General features: G+C 37.5%; 4 protein-coding genes across 4 annotated transcripts; 2 read left to right on the forward strand and 2 right to left on the reverse strand.

The window, feature by feature from the left end:
* The first annotated feature begins 1,303 nt into the window (after nucleotides 1–1,303).
* hps1 (HPS1 biogenesis of lysosomal organelles complex 3 subunit 1) lies at nucleotides 1,304–7,892 on the forward strand. Its single transcript, XM_057342019.1, has 18 exons — nucleotides 1,304–1,420; nucleotides 2,063–2,184; nucleotides 2,418–2,552; nucleotides 2,752–2,894; nucleotides 3,012–3,120; nucleotides 3,201–3,361; nucleotides 3,488–3,590; nucleotides 3,744–3,813; nucleotides 4,120–4,175; nucleotides 4,317–4,487; nucleotides 5,094–5,267; nucleotides 5,394–5,470; nucleotides 5,610–5,741; nucleotides 5,837–5,901; nucleotides 6,058–6,203; nucleotides 6,440–6,553; nucleotides 6,666–6,748; nucleotides 6,948–7,892. The coding sequence occupies exons 2-18, from the start codon at nucleotides 2,068–2,070 to the stop codon at nucleotides 7,108–7,110; spliced, it is 2,019 nt and encodes a 672-aa protein (XP_057198002.1). The 5' UTR covers nucleotides 1,304–1,420; nucleotides 2,063–2,067; the 3' UTR covers nucleotides 7,111–7,892.
* Nucleotides 7,893–7,980: 88 nt separating this feature from the next.
* Nucleotides 7,981–10,937, reverse strand: st3gal7 (ST3 beta-galactoside alpha-2,3-sialyltransferase 7). The gene is made up of 6 exons (XM_057342020.1): nucleotides 10,801–10,937; nucleotides 10,511–10,631; nucleotides 9,700–10,025; nucleotides 8,900–9,086; nucleotides 8,590–8,730; nucleotides 7,981–8,326 (listed from the first exon to the last, which is right to left on the reverse strand). The coding sequence occupies exons 1-6, from the start codon at nucleotides 10,935–10,937 to the stop codon at nucleotides 8,090–8,092; spliced, it is 1,149 nt and encodes a 382-aa protein (XP_057198003.1). The 3' UTR covers nucleotides 7,981–8,089.
* A 1,913-nt stretch (nucleotides 10,938–12,850) lies between these two features.
* Nucleotides 12,851–15,338, forward strand: ankrd2 (ankyrin repeat domain 2 (stretch responsive muscle)). Its single transcript, XM_057341352.1, is given in 10 exon segments — nucleotides 12,851–12,882; nucleotides 13,694–13,801; nucleotides 14,142–14,273; nucleotides 14,421–14,469; nucleotides 14,472–14,523; nucleotides 14,601–14,656; nucleotides 14,659–14,687; nucleotides 14,781–14,879; nucleotides 14,996–15,094; nucleotides 15,225–15,338. Coding segments are annotated over 8 exon segments (513 nt in total). The 5' UTR covers nucleotides 12,851–12,882; nucleotides 13,694–13,801; nucleotides 14,142–14,258.
* Nucleotides 15,339–15,832: 494 nt separating this feature from the next.
* Nucleotides 15,833–19,294, reverse strand: morn4 (MORN repeat containing 4). Its single transcript, XM_057342168.1, has 5 exons — nucleotides 19,147–19,294; nucleotides 18,653–18,731; nucleotides 18,162–18,276; nucleotides 17,956–18,065; nucleotides 15,833–17,577 (listed from the first exon to the last, which is right to left on the reverse strand). The coding sequence occupies exons 2-5, from the start codon at nucleotides 18,717–18,719 to the stop codon at nucleotides 17,429–17,431; spliced, it is 441 nt and encodes a 146-aa protein (XP_057198151.1). The 5' UTR covers nucleotides 18,720–18,731; nucleotides 19,147–19,294; the 3' UTR covers nucleotides 15,833–17,428.
* Nucleotides 19,295–22,481: the final 3,187 nt, after the last annotated feature.

Below are 22,481 nucleotides of genomic sequence, written 5' to 3' on the forward strand. Positions count from 1 at the left end.
TATATACAGTAGCCATTGACCTAATACGGTGATGATAACTGCTAACTGCACTAAACTACAGAAAAAAACATCACATTGAACTTTGGAAAACATGTCTCCCGGATACATATGGTTCATTTTAAAAAACAGTATCCAGGCTCATACTTGTGTTTTCTTGGTCAAGATTCACAAAACTTGACACGACCCAGCAGGTCCAAGTCCAAAGTTTCCATCAAAGGTCGCCAACCTTCTTTCAAACAGTATCATTTTCAGACTTTAAACATGAACTGGATCAGACACTAAAGGTTTTCTATTCATTTCTCCCAAAGGTTGGCTTGTTGATCCAACCATGAGTGAAACCAACTGAATTTTTGAGTGTTAAAATGTAACTTTTTTTCCATATATTCTGTTTTCATTGACAATAGAATGTGTATTTGAACAGATCCATTGCATTAAAACAAACAAAAGTCCTTACGAAATAAGCATGCTATGGCACTGCCAAACTGAGTTTTGACTCAAGCTGGTTTCAAGTGCAGCATTATGTTTGTGTATGACTCTACTCAGGTAGATCTTTGTCATTTGATCAAAGCTGACATGTGACAGCATAGATTCATATACAGACATAATAAAGTATGACTTTTCTTTTTCCGTTGAGTCTGTACATGCTAGAGACTAGAGCTCTGCGAAGACTCAAACTTCCTTTGCGTGACTTCTCCAGCTTTGCCATGCATACTGTAACCAAACCCAGCATGAAAATGTTTATACATTCGACCCTATTTGGAGTACCCACCTCCCGCAAGCCAAGATTGGTGGATTTCGTGATGTTTAGATGATGTGTAAGCCAATTACGGATGTAACATGTTAAATTCTAACAGGTGTGCGTCATTCATTGAAGAAAGAAGGTACACGCAAAAATAAATAAATAAAAAGTTGAATTTTATGCAGAAAAAAGGGGACTTGTGAAGTAATCATGCAATATTAGAAGTCAATTTATAATTATACTTTTACAATTATTTTTAATGTTGCTTATACGTTTTGGCTGTTTTTTACTTGTTTTGTGACTCACGTTTTGTAGAAATTAAATAGCACGAAAGAAAGAAAGAAAGATTTCTGCCTCTTTTTCTCAGTAGAAATAGCTGAAGACATAAGCAAAAGTTTCCATCGCCTCCTTTAACCTCGGGACTGAAAGGAGTTTATTTATATGAATGAGCAGTGCCTGTGTCACGCGTTGCACATGATCTGAATTCTGAACTACAGACGTGACGCGCGTTTCGCGTGTGATCATCAGGTCACGTGACCCGCTCACTGATACGCTGTAGCAATACGGAAGCGGAGCGCTACAACCGATGAAAACTAATTGTTGTTCTTCTGTGATAACAGAACCAGATCTGGATTCGCACACAATGACATTTTTCCGCTTTAAAATCCAACAGCTACAATAGTAAGTTCCCTTCGTTAAAACGTTAGTAGGTTTTCTGGATTGTGGTACATGGTTCCTCTGTAACTTGTTGATGTTGTGAGTTGGGTGAGACGTGCGACAAGAATTTTCCTGGAAAAAAAGTTTTTTTATTTCTGAAGACGAGAGGTCTGTGATCAAACTATGCGAACGGGGAGCATTGACAAAGTTTCCTCTTTGACACATTTAAAGTCTCAGTTTAGCAAGAGGTAGCCTGCTGGCAAACAAGTCTTTTATCATGATATCTCTAGCAAAAGTATTACCTGTGTACAGTGTTCATACTGTATGTTTCTGTCATAATCCTGATGGGACCTAGTGTTTGCATATGATGGAAATTGCATGGGTAGTTGTAGTTTAAAATGCTAAAGGAGTTTCTTTTTTTTGCAGATGCATATATCATATTATAAATATTGACAGAAATCTTTAAATATAGCACGTATAAACTATACAAACTGTGGAGTAGCTTAAATATGCGTGACATGCTTGGACAGGTCACATGTCCTAAAACTATAAACTATTTAAAAAAGCAATACATCGATATAACTTACAGTACATGCAGTAAAACTGTAGAAAAAACACATACTATATGAAGTATACCTATGAACTTATTTTGTGTTGCACGTTTAGATGAAATGAAGTGTTTACTGGTGTCCAATGAGAAAGCTGAGGTTCTGTTCTACTGGACCGACTCTGAGTTTGAGCAGCGTGTTCAGGAGCAATATGGAAATTCCCAGGAAGAAGGAGAACGGGTGAGAATAATAAACCTTTTAGTCTTTTGGTTTAAAAAGAAACATCAATATTTAGCATTTTGTAATAAATTGTAATATCGTTTAATGGTACAAGATATCTTTTAACCAAGCATGATGGTCAATTCATATTTTAATATGCATGAATGTATATTTGTCGAATGTTGCAGATTCATTATTATTTGAATATGTGTTAAGTGTGTAATCTCAGTTATATGTATTGGTTGTGTTCTCAGCTGCCTGCATTTGAAGACAGCATTAACACGCTCTTCGCACCCATCATCATCTCCTGTAGCACCATGGTGGACATAGTCGGGGACAGCTACACGTCCTTCAGCACAGAAAATAATCATATCTATGTTCTGCATCAGGTAATCGAATGCAAGAGTCACATGATACAAACCAGGGTCGGCGCCAGGACTTTTTCTTGGGGGTGCTAAGGTGGGGCTTAACAGTTAGAGGGTGGGCTAATGCAATTATTAAATTAACAGTATGAGCAATGCATTTATATTGCTGTGATGTTGCCAGGGTGGTTGTTCGGAAATCAGCATGTGTTTGTCTGTCGCACAGTTTGACGAATGTCTCTACATCGCTGTGAATGGAGATGGAGAGGAAACGGAGGAGGATTTGAAGAGAAAGATCTGTGTAATGAAGAAACTCACAGAAGTCATGTTTGGGATGGTCACGCTCAGCAGTGCCCTCTTGAGGAAAGAGTAAGAAAGGCAGTTTTGTGTCTTAATTAAAATAATATATTATAATTGCCTTTGAACTTTGTCCTGAGCGAATAAAACCTAAGTAGACTCCTTCATACATGTATATTTATTTGTCAGATTACGCCCTCAAGATACAATGCAAAGAAACCATCTGTGGCAGAAACTAAGAGGACTTTTGGAAACATACAGCCGATTACGAGAGCAGGAGCAAAGCTTTTTAGTGGAGGTGTGTGCGTTTTTTTAGCGTAGCTGTGTGCATGTTTTAGTTTTTAAAACACAGATGAAGAGTGTTCTGCTTCTGTTCAGGCTGTGGAGCGGTTGATCCACCCGACCCTGTGTGAACAGTGTATTGAATTTCTGGAGCGTCGTGTGGTGCAGCAGATCAACAACAGTGTGGAGAGAGCTGGAGAAGAAGTCCTGCACGCTTTCATACTGGTGCACACCAAACTCTTGGCTTTCTATTCCAGGTACTGCAAGAAGCTGACAGGAGATAGAAAACAATATAGACAAAACTAGGATTGATTTTTGTTGCAAAGCGCAGTGACTGCTGGTGTCTTGCATACAAGAATGACCCCTTTTTTTTTTTTTTGCAGTCGAAATGCCAGCAGTCTGACCACCTCTGATCTTCTGGCTCTCATTATCCTGGTGCAAGATCTCTATCCCAGCGATATGGATCTAGATGATGCAGCTCCTGAGGTTTGATATCTCAAATTCAGACTTGACAGGCTGAGTTTTTGATTGTGCTTTGACATTGACATTTGACATTAAATGCAGAGGTCACATTTCGGGTATGGGTCACCATATCTGACTAATAGGTCACTTTCACATTGTGGCTGTACATGTGTTTAGGAAATGGAGAACAGTTCAGTTCGAGATGTATTCTACACTCCAGAGTCCTCTCCTCCTGACAGGGAATCGGGTGAGTCACCTGAGGAGACAAATCATGATGCTGATCATAATATATATAATAATTGGAGGCCTGAACCATATGTCTTAACTTTGAAGAACCTACGAAGCTGAAAGTTAGTGAAAATATAACAAAAAAGGCATTTCTGATTTCTTGCATATCAGTTGTTTCTAAATAACAGTCACATTGCTAAATTGCACATGTGCTACAGTATTCTCATGTATCAGATTATTTCAGGATTACTTCATTAAAAGATAATCCTTAACAAATAACTTTTGTTATTTTTTTCCTGATTGCCTCTTGTGTTCTTATGCGTAGTTCAAGCAAGAGGGGAAAGTCCTCCCGTCTTCCAGTTTGTAGATCCTGATATTCAGGTAAGCCACTTGTGTTTGCGCATGCCAAAGCAGAACATCTGTATAGCCTTTAAACTGATTTGATTGTGTCTGTATACCAACCTAAAATGTGTATTAATAAAAGAGAAGTTTCTCGCGTTCTTATGGTGTTGTCTTTTCTAGATGGCGGAAGACATCTTAAAAACCCTTGAAGTTCAGACCCCTGACCCTTCAGCCCCGTCCAGGGTTTTTCTAGAAGCCACGCTTAAGAATGAGGGATTCTTTCCCATGATGCCTCACTCCATGTATTGTCTTCCTCTCTGGCCTGGAATCACAATGGTGCTGCTCACTAAGGTGACGGTTCTTTTCATATTGTAGATTTTGTAAATCAGTGTAACAGAAACCTAGATTTTGAATCTGAGAAAAACCCTGTTGTGTATATAAAAAATGTATAGTATGAACTTTATTTTTAGTTTATAACTAAACATTATTTATTTCAACTTTCCAACTTTTTTTATAACTAAAAATAGTATATTAATAAAATATTCAATACATTGGTAACACTGTACAATAAGGTGCTATTTGTTAGCAATTAGCTAACATAAACTAACAAGGAACAATACTTCTAAAGCATTTACTAATATTAATTTGTTAATTTCGGCATTTACTAATACATTATTAAAATCAATGCACCATGAACTCAAATGAATAACTGTATTGACATGAACTAACATTGACAAGGATTAATAAATGATGACAAATTAAATTGTTCATTGTTAGCTAATGTTGGCTAATGCATTTACTAATGTTAACTAATAGCACCTTATTGTAAAGTGTCGCCAATACATTTTTAACAGTGATGTGAAATCTGTATGTTGGGCATAATGGTGCAGTATGAAGAGATAAGCTCATTTACATTTCACTTTAAAATCCACTTTATTTCTCTATGCATATGAACAGATCCCAAACAGTCACATAGCGATGAATGTTTACGTCTATATGGAAGCGTTTGTGAAGCTGGAGAAGCGGTTATGTGAGGGTCATGGGGCAGCCATGCGGGGTCAGCCCTCTATTCAAGAGCTCCGCAGTAAACTGGACAGATTCATCCGAACTTTAGCCAGCATGGACATTCAGGTCAGTGAACGACAACCTGATCACTACACACACACACACACTCTCCTACTGTACCACACTGTCCGATCAACTTTATAATTCACAATTTGATGTCTTCCTAAAAAATTACTTTGTGTGTGTGTTCAGACCTCCCAACTTCAAAATGTGTGGACAGACTTTAAGAACAAGGCTTTTACCCGGTCTGGACCCGGATTTACAAGAGAGTGAGTGTTTTGCTTTATATTAAACCAAAAAGTCATAGCTCTCAATGTACGTAGATGGGACTAAATTGACTCATGACCCTTTAATCTCCCTAATCAAGTCCATTTGTTGGCTCCTAACTCTTCACGTCTTGTGTTGCAGTTTGCTGCCCTCTTGTCGAAACATGAAGACTCAGTTGTGTAGCGTGTACAGGCAGTGTTTTGCGGCAGACTGCATGAGCAGTTCTCAGCGTTTACCGCCACATATGCAAGAACGGGCTCTAAGCATGGTCCAGTATGTCTGAATGGATCTTTCCACAGCACTCATACTGTACATATTAGCCTATTATTCTTCAGAATTAAAACACCCTCTGTCCCTGTTTGTTTCAGAGAGAAGTTGATGGACTGGAAGGATTTTTTGCTGGTGAAAAGCAAGAGAAACATCACAATGGTGTCATATCCTTCCTTCTCTTTGATGAGTGTTCGTTGAATATTTTCTGCTCCCCTTTGTGTAGACGCATGTCCCTGTATTTCTCACTTACGTTTCCTTTGTCCGGTGACATTATGATGAAATGATGCGCATTTTGGGTTACACTTTAACCATGTACTCACATACCTGGAGGAGTTTCCTGGTCTTATCCACTTCGTCTACCTGGATCGTTCAGGTGGTCAAATGATCGCACCCTCCTTAAATGTTTCTGATCGCACCGCGTCCGAGCTCGGAAAGGGCCCTTTAGCTCACTTCATAAAGGATAAGGTGTGTTTAACCATTTCAATATGACATGCCAGCAATATAATATATATAATAAAGGCCTGATACATTGAATATTCTTAGTGATGACAGTGCTGACAAATATAGTATTAATATAATAATATGAGTAAAAACTGTATGAAAAATAATTAGATTCAATGTCACAAAAATCTAAATTCTCTGTGTTATTGTGCATTCATAATTATTTGAATTAATAAATCGATATAGTCATCTTTTTGCAGGTTTGGGGTCTTGTGGCAACAGCTCGGCGGTACCTGCAGAAGGGTTACACCACCGTCACGATCAGAGATGGAGATTATTTTTACTGTTACTTCCTGTGGTTTGAAAATGAATCGGTAACTGCCAGTCTTTTTCACCATTACTATAATAAGCATAATGAAAATGTGATGTCGAGAACCTTAACAGTATTTTTTTTAGAATTAATCCGGTGTACATTTGGTTTGGCAGGGTTACAAACTAGAAGTAATAGATATACCTAGCCTCCCAGAGGACTCTGCTCCAATCGGAATGCTTGCCTGGGATTATTACAGGTAACTGACACCAGCCATATACTCGGATAATACTATAATACTCAGCCATCCTTTTATCTTTGTCTGTTTTTATTACGAGTCGTTTCAAGTTGCATGTGCATGCCTGATCATTAGTGTGAAGTGCCCATGTGCATAAATATATAAATATGATCTGTATAAAATAAATCATTTCATGTCTGCCCTATGTATGATGTCACAGGAAACTGCTGCGATATTACAGCAAAAGTCATCAGAGCGAGGTGGTGAAGTGTTACGAACTGCTGACGGTGCATCTTGGTGTAATTCCCACTGAATATATTCTTCAGCACTGCAGTCAGATGGCCCGCAAACTCTGGGAACCCTCACGCATTCCTCTACTGTGAAGATCACTCAAGGTTTTATCAATCAGCAGTAATATGGCCAATGCAACATGTTCACTTTTGTATTTATATAATCGATAGATTTATAGAACAGTTTTCTGCACCTCTGCACATGCACTTTGCATTTCATTGTAATTATTTGCAGAACCATTATGCCAAGTAACAAAACATTGCATTTCTTTTGCTTGCAATGAATTGAGCACTGTCTCCAGGAAAACGCCTATATGATCATTTTGAGCTTGTGAATAGTGTGAATAGTTATTTTTTTATGGAAAACTATTGATGTTACCTGATCATTTCTGTCAAAGTCAAGGTCATATACTGTATAGTACAAAAACAGATTTAATCTTAATGAATATATTACTTACATTTAGAGTTCATGAAATTGCCGAGTCTTTTATAGGTATTAATTACTGTTTCTTATTACTGTCATAAATAATTATTACATTTTGCTATGGTGCTGATATAAATTGCATTTGTTTTCTCCTTGAGGTTGAGATAAAGACGAAATACATAAACTAAATTTTAAGACAATTACAATAAATGCATAGATTATAATAGCACTAGATTACCCTCCTTCATGCTGCTGTGAAAAATATAGTTTGTTTCACCGAAATCTTTGGCATGATAAAAGTTTGCCTATATTTATCACTGTATTAAGTTAAATTTAAAAGTAAACCAAGTTCAAAATGTAGACACTGTTTTCAGTATCAGTTTTCGACCCTTCATTTATTGTAGTATTAAATAAAAACTGACACAATCTCTGACACATTAATCAATTATGCTTTGATTTAATGTCCAAGTTATTCATGTATTTAAATAGTTAAATAGTAATGAGTTTTCGAGACATCAAAATATTGAGATTATATTTTGGATTATAGAAGCTTACATTTTTGATTAGTAGTTTAGTAGTTATTAATTTTAATTCAATATCTTTATTATATTATCTTATCAACTTCAAGGCAAGTAGTCTTTGATGTCATCATAATGCACCTGTCAGGTCCTGCACGGCTCCAGCTTTAACTAGTTCCTGCAGTAAGATGGTCTCAGCGCTGACGTCATGAACCACCTGGGTCATCATGGCATCCATGCGGAGAGATTCGTAATAATGCAGCAGTGCTCCAGGGTGCTGCAGGTCGTATCCAAATCCAGCTAGACTCACCTCATCACACACCTGCAGGGCCAGAACTACTGCACTGATCCCCAGCGTCGGTACCATCTATCAAACACAAAATATACACGGCCACTCAAAAGACTACTTGACTCTTTTTATCCATTACAAGTATATTCTCAATGCATTCAGTATTTTAGTATGCCCCACCCCTTTTGTTTTAATGACAGCGTGGTCTCCAACTTGCTAATCAAGGTTTTTGATGGATGCTTGGCATCTTCTTACTGTCCCAACTCAAAAGAGCCTCCTTAAATGTAGTAACCCTCCTGAATTTATAGGGAGCATAGCACATTTGATCTCATTATACTGACCTTTTTCTTTTGCCCGGAATAGGATTGCAGTACCTGTCCAGTCCTGTACATGATTTCAGGGTTCAGAATGCGAAAGTTTTCTGGTTGAAGAGGAATTGAGTCTATCACATCCCTCCAGAACCACAGTTTAGACCACCAGCTCTACAGAGAGACAGCGATACACAAAATTCTCTGACTGGCCTGTGTTTATGGTATTGTGTTCCTTAATAATGACAAAATTAGAACTTTGGAAATCTTCAACAGGAAGTGTCAACACAGAATAGAAAACTGCTTATCAAACCATTGTATGCGGTTTTTTGATGGTACCCACCAAAGAGTCTTTGGTTACTACCGAGGTGAGCCATGCCAAATCTAAGCTTTTGAATACGACCAAGGCCACCACTTCAGTGTTCTTGTATTCCTCAGACATGGAAGGAGCCCCTTCTGGGTACATCAGACGAATGGTAGTTCTTGAGCCAGCATCTCTTTCAAATCCAAGTACTGGTGCATTGTTCATTCTATCAGAATGAAAATGAAAATACAAATATTGAAATAAAATAAAGCAAATGTTTTTCTGTTTTTGTAAGATTAAAGATGATTCAACATGCATTAGTGTCAGTAACAGAAAATATATTTTATCACTGTCAGCATTGTCACTAAATGTGTTTGGACACATTTAGGTCACATTTGAAGCGATAGTTCACCTAAAATGAACAATTCTGTCATAATTTACTAACCCTCTTATCATTTCAAAGCTGTATGACTTTCTTTCGCAGAACACAAAAGCAGATATTTTGAAGAATGTTGTTAACTGGCCCCCATTCACTTGCACTGGTTTTGTGTCCATACAATAGAAGTGAATGGGGCAAGCCACTGTTAGGTTACCAACTTTCTTCAAAATATCTTCTCTTGTGATCTGCTGAACAAAGAAAGTCATATAGGTTTGAAATGACAAGAGGGTAAATAAAATGACAGGATTTTCATTTTGGGGTGAACTATCGCTTTAAAAATGCTATTGAATTGGATATACAATATATCAAACTAAAAGGTAGGCAATTATTAAATGCAATAAATTAAATTAGTAATTTTATCTAAAGTATCCAAATATTTGGGGCCACTACGTGAACCTACCTGATTATAATGTCATACTGGTCAATATGAGGTCCAAGATTTTTGCCATGTAAAATGCCTCCGCTTCCAACCACCGCACATCTCCGGCAGGTTTTTGTTCCAGAAGGTAATCCAGTGTGAGGTAAAGCTCTCAGGGCCTGAGACACCATCTCCTCACTGCCCAGCAGACCCAGAGGAGGCGGGAGCGCCCAGTCACCCGTTCCATTCTCAAGGAAGACAGGAATCTTCAGGAGCCCAGCGGGTGTAGACAGTTTCCTCACCCTCTCCACACTCCACCCGCCGCGGCATGACTGAGACAGCAGGGCTGCTGAATGATTCCGAAGAGCCTGAGGTATGTACATGTGAGGGTTTAGATATCTGACAATATATGTATGTACGTATATACAACAGTAAAGATTCAAAAGTTTGGGGTTTTCTTATTATTTTCCCCTCATTTTAGAACTCTTCGAAGTATAAAATAACAAATATAATTATGGGAATTTTGTTGCTATACGGCAATGTCCGAAGTAAATAAAAACGGTTATATTTTAGCATCTTCAGTGGTATTACCCATTTTACAAGAAAAAAAACGTTGTCAGCATCTTGAGGTCTCACCTTTAGATTTTAAAGATAATGACAAACTCAAGTGAACCTAAACTTCGATGGTTTAATTTAAAGGTATACAATGATAGCAATGAATGATTTCAATTAAATTTCATAGTCAACAAAGACGGGTATCAAGTCTTGAAAATCATAATATACAATAAAGCCAAGGTCACAAAACTTCTATGTTAGAATTCACAGTGTCTCGTGGTATACAACAGTAAATTACCAAGGTTTCTGTAGAGCTGCCATTGATCCAGATCAACTGTTGGTTTGATAGATATGCAGGAACCAGAAGTGCAGAGTAACAGCTCACCAACAAAACAATGCTCAAAATGAGATTGTTCCTCCTGAAATTATAAAGCACCAGTTTCGTAAAGCTTGCCGTTTTGTAATTTAATAGAATGTTTTAAATGTGCTCCATTAGTTTTAATAGATGTGTGGACAGGTTGTGAAATCTGCAGTGAAGCATGTAAAAGGCATTCATGTTGCAGTCTGTCTTATCTTAGGCAAACCCACCGGCTGACAATGAATTCCCTGGACTCTGCCCTCCGGTGTTGTGTGGTGGGGCTCTCGGAGCTGCTGGCTTCAGGTAACAGAGGAACATTGTCTTCATCATCTTCGTCCTTAACACTCAAGTGTTTGAGAGTCACCATTTTTACAGCCAACTGCGTCTGTCAGTTATGAACACTTACCCGGAGACCCGGGAGTCTGCTGTCTGTTAAAAAATCAGAAACAAGCTTCAGTTAATACAAAGTTTTTTCACCATACACACACAATAACAAACAGTGAGGAAATAAATACTAATGTTAATTTATAAATATGGTTTAAGAAAAAGAGTCTATCACATATTCATACTACAATGCATGCCAGGAACAAATCAAAATGTTTCACTGTCCAAATGTTCACCAACTCTGTTGGGACAAAATCTTGGCCAAACATGTTTTGTTAAATAAAAGTGATTCACATTTTGTAAAAATGAGTGATTCAGGAAGCCCTGTTACTGTATGGTATACACAGTGTGATTGCTTTTTATAGCACGTGTTTGCTCTAAAACGTCACAAACCCTTACGCAGCACATTTTTTGAAAGCTTTATTGTATTTTTCTAACAACGCATTTAATAGCTTACCTCTTATTTTAGGTGCTGTCCGTCTTTTACATCCAGGCAGAGAGAAAACATGGAACTGGAAATGAGCTGCGTGTCTGTCCATTTCTTCCGTTCCTCACGGTTAATAATTGACATGTTATGAATGCATCACCTGTCTTGAACATATCCACCACAGTCCACCATAAAACATATTGTTTAAACAACAACGCAACACTGCAGCTTTATGAATTTAAATGCTTGATATAACGTTTGGGCTGTTTCAAAGATTAACAGCATGTTAAATACAAAGAAAATTCATTTCAGCCAAATGCATGTTTTTTTTTTAATTAGCTTAATTACGGATTGTAAACAAATATGTTTAAATAATAAATATTTGGGTTTGTTTTCTATTGATTAAGTAGCACTTCATCAGATAATGGAGTTCAGTTATATAACCGGTCATATGCTTTTAAAATAATAAAGCTTTCTGGTAGCTTGGATGTCAGAAATATACTGTAAAATAACTTTTTTTCTGTAATATTACGTTTTATTGTAAATTTCTTGTAATTAATTTTGATGTTTTTTTCCCATATTTCAAAAGACCAAAAAAATCCTGTAAAAAAATGAAAAATTTCCAGCAGCTGTTAGGCGCTAGAAATATACCGTAAAATAACAGTTTTTCCCCCTAAAATTTCATGGTATTTATGTTTTTCTTGTAAATTTGCAGCATTTTCCTGTAATTTTACGTCTTTTGACAGTATTTCAAAAATTTGTGAAAATTGTGTAAAATTATCGGGAGTTTTTTTTACATTATACATGAAAAATCTGTAAAAAAAATCCCTGTACTAGTAGTTTTTTACAGTCTATATTAATAACAGATCCATTTAACTGACTTGACTTAAACAACATGTTTGTATTGTTACGAAATCGAAAGCACTGGGAGTATTTACTTCCATCTGCATTCACACGACTCTTGTAAACATGTTCCATGTGATTCATTTGCATCTTGCTCAACGCTTGCTATTTATTTTTCAGATGATGGTGGCTTTATTGAGCGTTTCAACTTGATGTCACCTTCGCCGCCATCTGCTTCTATTCTTCCCTTAAACACTTTATAGGGTGCTACATGTTGCAAACACATCATAATCAGATGTGCTGCAGCGTTTTGTGTGCATTCTTGCCCATGTGCGACTAACAGGATGTTCCTGAATTCTGTTTAGTGATTGGACGTTGGGTGGTAACGGGCGTTCTTTGAATCTAAAAGGCATTTATTGGGTATCACTTGACGCTAATTAAACACTTATAAATAACATAATCGCCAAAACAGGGTGTTTATTGGGCTGTGGTTATTGTAAAAGTGGACTTCCTGCTTGGCAAAGGGCAGGAGTGTAGAGGTGAACAACACTGACCAGATGGGTGAGCTCATGGGGCGAGAGCGGGTCGCGTGTTTGTACTCCATCCAGCTCCTGTCTACAGCTGCACACAGGGACTGACGTGGCTTCACATTCCTTCTGTAAGTTAATAGTGCACTAGCTCTCAGTCCTGCAGGGCTGTCATAGACAACAGGATTTTTTTGATAGGCCTGATAGGCTTTGCCTCACATCAGTTACTATTCCAAAAGAAAACAAGGGCAACTTGGCAATACTCTGGGTTAGCTTTTTGCTGGTGTAAAGAGTTAAAAAATTATCACGATGGAAGAGGACATCCCGTGGACAACAGCTACGGAATTATAAGTTTGATTTATTTTTTGGGTAACACTTTACAATACGGTTGCTTGTAATTGTTAACATTAGTAAATGCATGAACCATCAATAAACAATATAGTTTTTCAGCATTTTATATACTGTATGTATAATAAATGTTCATGATTAATTCATGTTAACTAAAGCATTAACAAATGTCAAGAAATAGAACCATATATACCCAAAGTTCAATTCAATTCAAGTTTATTTATAGCGCTTTTTTCAATGTCTTAACAGGAAAAGCAAACACAAGAAGAAGAAAATTAAGTGCATAGAGTAAAAGCATAGAAGAATGTGGTTCAGTACATGGTATTATTGATAAAAAATGAGACCATTCTAACAAAAGAAATGTTACAATTTCAGAACAAACTACAATTTTTGTTTCTCTTTTTAATTGTTGCACACTTGCAAAAATTCTTCTCATGGTCATAAGCTTAAGTTTTTTATAGTCTACATGTTTTGTAAATGCTTTTACTGTGTACACTATACAAAGTTCTTTTTTTTTGCCAGACTAACTGTTGACATTCATAATTTATATTTTTGTTAGTCTTGAAAGTATTTTTTTGTGTTTATATTGTTTAGAAGCGTCGAGCTCGGGCACGAAAGTTGGGTATTTTGATCTTGGACGCATGTTTGGTGGGAACTGGAGGGGATAGTGAATCGGCCAATCAAACTTCTGCAAAAATTCAGGTGAGTCAAGATAGCACAGATGTCAATATGGACTTCTAATGTCTTAAATGATACTTAATACTCTTTTCTGTATATATTTAAGGAGACAGACCACTTGGAAAAAATGAATGCATGTAGCAGTTGTAGGAATGGAAATCCTGTCTTTGCGTTAAAAGAGCCAATTGGCTCATTGTTAGATTGACTATCTAATATATATCTAATATTGTATCTAATACAAATTTTATTTACAGCACTACATGAAAACACGATAAAAAAATTGTCAGTCAAAAAAACAGTTTATGAACATTTTTACTATAGCACTTGAGAATAGTATCAGTTAGTGATATCAATTCTTATGCAGGAACATACAAGTAGGACCTCATTTGATCTGAGATGCGATATCATTGATTTGAGGGGTGCTGAGAATCTTCCAGAGCTGAAGCAGATCAAGAACAAAGCAGCAGCTTGCAAAGATCTAATGGATGTTCCTGTGGTGAGAGAAACATATCTGCCTTTTGAATATCATCAACAGAGATGTTAAATGAAAAATGTTCAATTTTAGCAAATGCCTCAGCATCCCTTAGCTAGACCAGCTCAAACAATCACAAAAGTTCATTTGTGTATCTCTGATGTTCTTTAGGGACCCGTGGAACCTAAACAGTTTTTGAAAGCAGCAGCCAAGGGAAACCTGAAGTTGAGAAGTCTCTGGAAGATGGAGGCGATCCGAACACCTGGGATCAGGTGCATTGTGTCAGAAACCAAACATTCTCCTATTCCACAATGTCTATTTTCACAGATTCTTACATAACTGTATGTCCAGGAAAACAGCACTACGTGGGGCTGCTCTGGGGAATCATGACAAAACTGTAGAAAAATTACTGGAGCAGATATCAACTTTAAGGACAGGGTGAGATGACTTTGAAACTTGTACGAGATTCAATAGATGCAGATGTGTTGTTGTATTGGGATTTATATTGCTGTTTTGCTGTTCTGGGATCAGCTGGACAGCACGGCCGTTCACTGGGCTTGCAGAGGTGGAAGTATCGCGGCACCGAAGGTTCTTCAGGACAGAGGAGCTGACATTAATGTCAAAGACAAGGTAATATGCTTCTGTCTATAATCATGAGAATCATGAGAGCCAGTTATAGACTTTTCCACTGTTTGTAAAAACAAGCTGCCTAGAAATAGGCTCAGTATGTTCAGCTTGTTGTACAGCTGCTCAGCTCACCATTACATGTGGCCACACGGACAGGTCACAGTGACATGGTTCAACACCTTTTAGCCAGCGAGATTGACATTAATGCCAAGGACCGGGTGACTGCTGAATAATGAATCCAGGAAAATTAGAAAAATATAACATTATACTGATTATTGACTCGAGTTGGCGGGCATGTCTGTTAAAAGTTTTAACTCATTTCTTTACCATTATTTTCTTTTCTTAAAGGAAGGGGACACTGCCCTGCATGATGCTGTCAGATTAAATCGATTTAAAATTGTCAAGGTCCTCATAGTGGCTGGAGCAAATATGCAGATCAAAAATGCTGTTAGATACAGATAAATGTGTTTCTATATCATTTTGAATGACAAAAAAAATAATACTGGTGTGTGTTTTATGATGGCATTACAGCCACTGCGCTGGTGAAGCAATGAGGAGACACTGGAGAGGTTGGAACAGATGAGAGAGGTTGGTCTGGTCGGACAGACACATGAGGATTCATTTGGATTCATCAAAACTTAAAACCGATTGCCTTAAAACATTTAAGTTTTAAAAATAATATTTGGTTTAGGGCAATCGGTTTCCTCAAGTTACCGTAACTTGTCGGGTTCAGTAGGAGATCAAACCTGCAGCCACCTCTGCCTAAGCAACTGCTTATTCTGTTTTTTGACTAATGCATCTGCGCACTGAGAAAATATGACAGCTGAGGCATACATTCTTGAAAATAAAGGTACAAAAGAGTATTTTGCAGCAATGCCATAGAAAAAAACATTTTCCGTTTCATCAACATTTACATGCATACATTTAACAGGGACCGTGAGCATTTTTTTCTCCCATCTCTGGTTTATTTCTGGTGCTGTAACATTTTACGTTACATTTGTGACAAATTTAGACACAAATTTGTTTAATGGACCCATAACCCATTTTCCAGTTTTAAGGTTTATATTACATAATGAGAGTCTAAACATTATTGGTTATATTGATACATCAGGTAAACATGCACGTGTGGTTAAGAATCACCTGGTGCTTTACATCGTTAATATGTCGTTTTTAAAAACATACTTTACAAAAAAACATGGTGGGCATGGTTTTCTCCTCTGCTTTACTCATTAACTATGTGTGTGTTGTTGCTGTATTGGACATTCATGGTGTAGCTTATGATGTACACAAACCAATATCGAAGTGAAATACAGATGACAACGTTTTTCTGACTTCTCATTTATTTTCCATGTTAATCTTTTGATTCTTTGCTCAAATAAATAACAGTGCAAAATGCTTTTTGGTGCCAATATATTTTAGATGATAGTGTCTAAGGCATCTCTATAGAGGGTACGCACGGGTCGTCACTTTCCCACGTGAACACACAAGTCATAAGGTAGTCGTAAGGATCACTGTCGAGTCCAGCTGCTTGTAGTTTCAGCAAATAATTGCGTTTTAGTCCCGGTTTTTTGTTCCTCCTATTGAATGCAGCCATTTAGCCTTCGTTTTAGCACTAAAGGGAGCGTGTCCCGGTGTGTTCACGTGGGAAAGTGACGTCAATGCATACCCTCTATAACACTGCACATGAGAGTGAACCATTATCAAATAATAGTAAATACACACAAAACAAAATCCTCAAACATATCTAGTGCATGTATATCTGCAAATGACAATACAATACCATTCATGTATTGTACAGGAATAATACATTATCCTATAATACGTTAGTAAATAAATTATACATAAATTATTTAGACAAGTTATTGAATCTGTTTCCACACACAGCTATTCTCCATCAGTAACACTTTTATTCCAGCTTCATTGCTGGATTTCAATGACTTTTAATACAAGAAATAAGGCAAATTTAGAACACCTGATTGCAAATGTGCACTTAAGAAAATGTTGAAAACTATACATATAATTTTTCGTTTGTTCTTGATGACTACATTTTTATACTTTATATACCTAAATATAAACTTATTTTATTAATTTGCTTGACTGTCAATCCTGTCAATTATCAAGATTAAGATTTTAATCGTGGAAACCCCGAACAGCAACAACTAAAACTTATCCACACACGTGATACAATCAGACTTACAAAGACCAATTCAATTATTTAACCAAAACGCCCTCAATCTGATCACACTTTCATTCCTGAAATGCCTCCAGTGCTGATGCCTCCATAACAATCTGACAATTTTCTGATGTTTTTAAGCCACAAAAGACCAAGGCAGAGCAACGATGTGAGAGAAAAAGAGACGTGTGGAACAGAAGCTCTTTCATCCATCCCTGAGGGTCTGATGGGTCTCACGGATTCTCCAGCTCCCTTGTTTGGTAAAGGCAGAGATCAGCGCTGAACGCAAATCCATAATCAGTGCCTGTGCAATCCGGATTGTATTCTGGGACCTGATCTGAAAGCTGCAGTTCAGGGTTGTTTTATAGAGGTCAGTATATCATACAGCGAGGCCTCGGGCTGTGGATGCTGAATTCTTTGCTCTCTGCACCACAGCATGGCACTTTTCACGTTTCAGAAGCTTGTTGTTTTCAAACATTCCCTCGCTCCGTGGAACGCCATGGGAACCATCTGGGAATGTCAGAAGACCTACACGGGGAAGATAAACATATTACAGGGTTCCCACACCTTGTGGCCAATGAATTTCAATAATGATTATTTTAAAAACATCACAGAGGCTGTACTCACAAAGATAATTTACTTTCCAAAGAAATGTTTTAGAAATATTTACGGTATTTCCTACAGTATTACTATTTTCTATTATGTTTTAGTTTCACTACTGATATTTATTAATGCTATGAACTTTTTTAGATCCTAAATTAACTTTTTAAAGGGAAATTTTGGCGGTTTCAGACAATGGATAGAGAATTTTGGTCATGCAGTACATTCTATGAAATGTTTGTCACGTTTGTTCACATTCTATGAAACGTTTTGAAAATGTTTGTCAAATTAAGAAGTGATATTTACCATATCCTTCTACACGACCACTTTTGAATTCCCCTTCAAACTTCATCCCATCAAACCTGCTGAAGATTCCGACTCCTTGGAATTTTCCTTGGGCGAATTCCCCCTCATACCTGTTAAACACAAGTTGGTTTGTATGCGTTACTGCGCTTACAGCATCACAGTATCTAAAATATTCATAAGCTATGAAATGGGTCACAAATTCTGACCTGGATCCATCGGGAAACACTAACATCCCTGATCCATGGAAGAGACCATTCTCAAAGTGACCTTTATAACAGGTGCCATCAGCGAACTTCAGCTCGCCTTTGCCATGCCTTCGACCTGCACAGAAAACAGAGCTTTAGAACTTGGTAGACACTTTTTATACAACATAGCTTTCAATTGTAATCTGCATCTACAACATTAGCACTTTGAGATGTTAGCAACCACCACCTCAAGCCATTCCGACTGCAACTTCCAAAATTTATCACAAATACGTGAATCTTACGAATAGGCATAGGTACCAACCCAGTTCTTGCTTTTACATTAGACTTGCTTTGACAGTAGAAACATAAAATGTCCAATGTTCTTCCATGCCATTCGCTGACTTGAGAAGTACTTGTATAACTACATCTGAAATATTAATATTGTTATTAAAAGCATAGAGATAATAGTAAAAAGCAATGATCCAATGCACGGTGTGTAAGAAATGTCTTGCCTTCCTTCCATTCTCCGGTATATTCTTCTCCACTGGAATAAGTGAAGGAGCCCCTGGTTAGTGTCATACCTCCACCACGCTGCAGACAAAACAAAATGATAATATTAAAAAATTATATTCTGAAATACAGTGGTTATCAAAGGAACGAGAGCAAAGAAATTATTTGGTATTTGCAATAGAAACCATTCGAATTTGTATTGTTTTTTTTTCATCAGAATGAACAGGACAGCAATGTCCACACCAATAATCAAACCAAATCTGCTGTCCGCTTCATAAATGCTCAGTCTATTAGAGTCAATGCCGTGTTGAGGGTTCACTTTATCCCAGATTGTCTCGGTAATACAGTAACGAGTGGTTTGTACTGGATATTTGTAACCTTTACAGACTGAGATAAGAGCGGCGGTGACGTCATCTCGCCTCTCATTCGCAGCTTGTGTAAACCCCGAGGCCATTTTTTATGCTATTTAGAGGCGGTACAGGGGAAATCCGCTTACCTGCGATGTTTATGTGCAAACTCAAGAGCATTAAAACCCTTCTCTTTGTTTAGCGAACCCGCAGAGAAAATCTGACTCGCCGGGTCTCCGTTCCGTTCCTCTCGCCGAATCACTCACTCACCTCCAGAAGACCTCGCGTTGTTTTACAGTGCTGCCAAAGACTATAGATACTAACAAGACGCCGCAGTTGTGTTACGATCTGTGATTACAATGAATGGGGTTAAACTCGTAGGGAACAAGTACAAGGATCAAAACGGCTGCTTGAGTGAACTCCCGCCTTCCAGTAATAAGATGCAATCGTTAAATACTTTTTTATTGAACCTTCTACTGGTAAGTACCCCACCAACCTCTGAATTTTCGCAGTAGCTGAATTACTTAGAAAAATGAGCTTAAGAAACAATAAAGGTACAGTTAGTGTCTGTAAATATGTTGTTTTATTGTGACTTTAACATGCTACTCTAAAGACGTGTTTTCCCACATTAAAGTTTGTTTCTTGTCATGTGTGATTGCAAATTAGCTGCTAGGGGCGTTGCAAATATGACTCCCGAGTGCGGAGACTTTGCGAAAAGGGACTTGGCGCTGCTAGCTGGAGATGCTTAGCGCTGATTGGCTGATCTGCAGCAATTGCAGCATAGATCAAGTTTGAGGAATGGATTGGAAGTGGTTTGGAAAATTGCATTGTTTGTATGTATATTGACGCAAGGCCAAGAGGTATGTACTAAAGTGTAAAGATGCAAAAGTGTATGTACTTTTGAGAACAGAACTGATGTGATTATACTTATTTGAAATCGAAATGGAATCCAAATTAAGTGTCACACTGTACAAAAACACAAACAAGGATGAAACGTATATCTTATTTGTCTGTAAATGGTATTCGGTACACAGTATATTCTTATTTTGTATAAACGGTCATTGTTAGCAAATATTCTAAACATTTTCATAAACATTTATATTTAATGACTTTAGCGCCATGTTTAATTTCGCATTCTTGATCTTTGTGGATAGCCACTGCTTGAGAATATAAGTAAATCCCTTATAATTAATCTCTTGCAGAAGATTTTTGTGGACTTCTTTTGGGATGGTTATCTTTGGCTCCCCCCAGCGGTTCTGTGTCTATCAGTCAATGAAGGGGGTCAGGGGTTAATCGATTTAACAGCCAAGGTCAAATATGAGGTCAAAGACTGTCCAAAACTTACCTTGTTGAATTCAGGCCATGGGTGTCCTTTGGTCTGGATTTGCTCAGAACTGTTGGCGGGTTTAGTCTTGATATGCAGCTGTTTTTAATGTCTTGTCAGGGTGCACGTTTTATGTCTGATGGGACATTTTATGATTCAGTGGTTAAATCTTGGGCACATTTTAAGATACTCAGGCAAGAAAATCAACATTTTGGCCTAAACGAGTCACTGTTTTATAATTCCCTTTTATGTGATGAATTTTGTACATCCAACACAATGGTGCAATCTTTTATGAAAAGAGGATTGACCAAAGAACATGGAGGTCAATATTGGACATCACTCCCCTCACTCCTCCAGTTCATAAACTGCTTTCTGTCAGGAGGTTCCTCCAATTGCTCTTTTCCCAAGTTGTTTGTGTCCCCAAGAGTCTGTTGTTCAGAAGATGATCCTAAAGGGAAACTGTTTGAAGATTTGGATTTCCAGACAGCAGAAAAAAAAAACTTTATCTGACTTGTGTTAAAGCAGATTATTTTGAGAGCATTAAGGACAGATGTGATACAAAATGGAGGGATTTTTTAACAGTTTCTGCTGATCTTTCTCCTTCCTGGAGGCTTTTTTATAAAGGCCCACTTCCTAAAAGGTCTGGGGATTTACAGTGGAGAACACTGCATTGTGCTTTGCCCACTAACAATCTCAACTCTCAACTCAACTTTATTTATATAGCGCTTTTGACAATTTTCATTGTTACAAAGCAGCTGTACATAAGACATATTGACTATAAGCAAACAAAATTAAAGTTGTACCTGCAAAAACAAGATAAAGGTAACTCTGATCAATGCAGTCTCTGTACTGTGACGCTCTAAATCTAGACTGGAATTCTTTATTGATGTCATTCCTTTGGAGGAAGGAGCATAATTGAGTTGAAACTACTTTTTCCAGAACTTTAGATATTTACATTTACATTTTTGCATTTGGCAGACGCTTTTATCCAAAGCGACTTACATTGCTTTATCCTATACATTTATACATAGGCATGTGCAATCCCTGGGATCAAACCCACAACCTTGCGTTGTTAACGCAATGCTCTTACTACTGAGCTACAGGAAAGATATGATAGGTAGATTCGATATAGGCCTGTAGTTCCCTAGTTCTCTAGGGTCGAGTTGGGGTTTTTTGAGAAGGGGCCTTATAACAGCCACCTTATATGCTTTAGGCACATGTCCTAATGTCAGAGATGAGTTAATAATACCAAGAATAGGATCTATAATTTCTGGGAGCATCTCTTTCAGTAGATTTGTAGGTATAGGGTCTAGCATGCATGTTGTTGATTTAGATGATCTAAAGATTTTACTCAATCACGTTACCAAGTTTAATCCTAATGTTTCAGCAGCTTGCTTTTTCTGTTCTGCACCAGAAACAGTTTACCATGTTTTTACTGAATGTTCTAGATTGGATCCTCTGTTTACATTGCTGGAAAGAATACTTAAGGAATTGGGTTTTGGTTTTAACAGGACACTTTTTGTGTATGGCTGTAAATATTCAAAAACGTACAAACAGCAGAGTACTGTGGCAAATTTTGTAATTGGCCAAGCCAAGCTAGCCGTTTGGAAGTCTTGCAGGCTGGCTGCTGAAGAGCAAAATATCAATGTTCTTCAACTGTTCACTGCTCTGGTTGAATCTAGAATTAGAGTAGAACATAGATTTTTTTCAAATGACAGAGAACATTCTTGAATTTGAGTTCAAATGGTGTATAAATGGAGCTTTATTGTCTCTCTGTGAAGATGGGGAGATTTTGTTTAACTGGTGATATGTGTGATGCTTGGCTCCATTTATTTGGTATTGTTATGATTGTTAGTTTATTTTTTTTCTTCTTTCTTTTCAATTGTTGTTTTTTATTTTTTATTTTCCCCTGATTACATTGTGTTGTATTTTGTTTGGGAAATAATATAATGCTTGTTTTTAAGAAAACGTTTTAATAAAGGGTGTTAAAAGTCAAAGTCTCTCTCTCTCTCTCTCTCTCTCTCTCTCTCTCGTCTTTCTCTCTCTCTCTCTCTCTCTCTCTCTCTCTCTCTCTCTCTCTCTCTCTCTCTTCTCTAAACTCTCTCTCTCTCTCTCTCTCTCTCTCTCTCTCTCTCTCTCTCTCTCTCTATCTCGGCTGGA

Source organism: Triplophysa rosa, linkage group LG9 (assembly GCF_024868665.1).
Source record: "Triplophysa rosa linkage group LG9, Trosa_1v2, whole genome shotgun sequence".
NCBI classification, from domain to species: Eukaryota; Metazoa; Chordata; class Actinopteri; order Cypriniformes; family Nemacheilidae; genus Triplophysa; species Triplophysa rosa.

Bases quoted from the DNA above. Each gene is read 5' to 3' on its own strand.
- hps1 (XM_057342019.1), top strand. From the start codon at position 2,068: ATGAAGTGTTTACTGGTGTCCAATGAGAAAGCTGAGGTTCTGTTCTAC. The intron at 5,742-5,836 runs GTATGTCTGAAT...TGTTTGTTTCAG, and splicing joins CGGGCTCTAAGCATGGTCCA to AGAGAAGTTGATGGACTGGA. The intron at 6,554-6,665 runs GTAACTGCCAGT...TTGGTTTGGCAG, and splicing joins TGTGGTTTGAAAATGAATCG to GGTTACAAACTAGAAGTAAT.
- morn4 (XM_057342168.1), bottom strand. From the start codon at position 18,719: ATGACACTAACCAGGGGCTCCTTCACTTATTCCAGTGGAGAAGAATAT. The intron at 18,277-18,652 runs GCAAGACATTTC...TTTTCTGTGCAG, and splicing joins TACCGGAGAATGGAAGGAAG to GTCGAAGGCATGGCAAAGGC. The intron at 18,066-18,161 runs GTCAGAATTTGT...TGTGTTTAACAG, and splicing joins GTGTTTCCCGATGGATCCAG to GTATGAGGGGGAATTCGCCC.
- st3gal7 (XM_057342020.1), bottom strand. From the start codon at position 10,937: ATGGTGACTCTCAAACACTTGAGTGTTAAGGACGAAGATGATGAAGAC. The intron at 10,026-10,510 runs GTAATTTACTGT...TACATACCTCAG, and splicing joins GCAGCTCTACAGAAACCTTG to GCTCTTCGGAATCATTCAGC. The intron at 8,731-8,899 runs GTGGGTACCATC...GTCTCTCTGTAG, and splicing joins TAGTAACCAAAGACTCTTTG to AGCTGGTGGTCTAAACTGTG.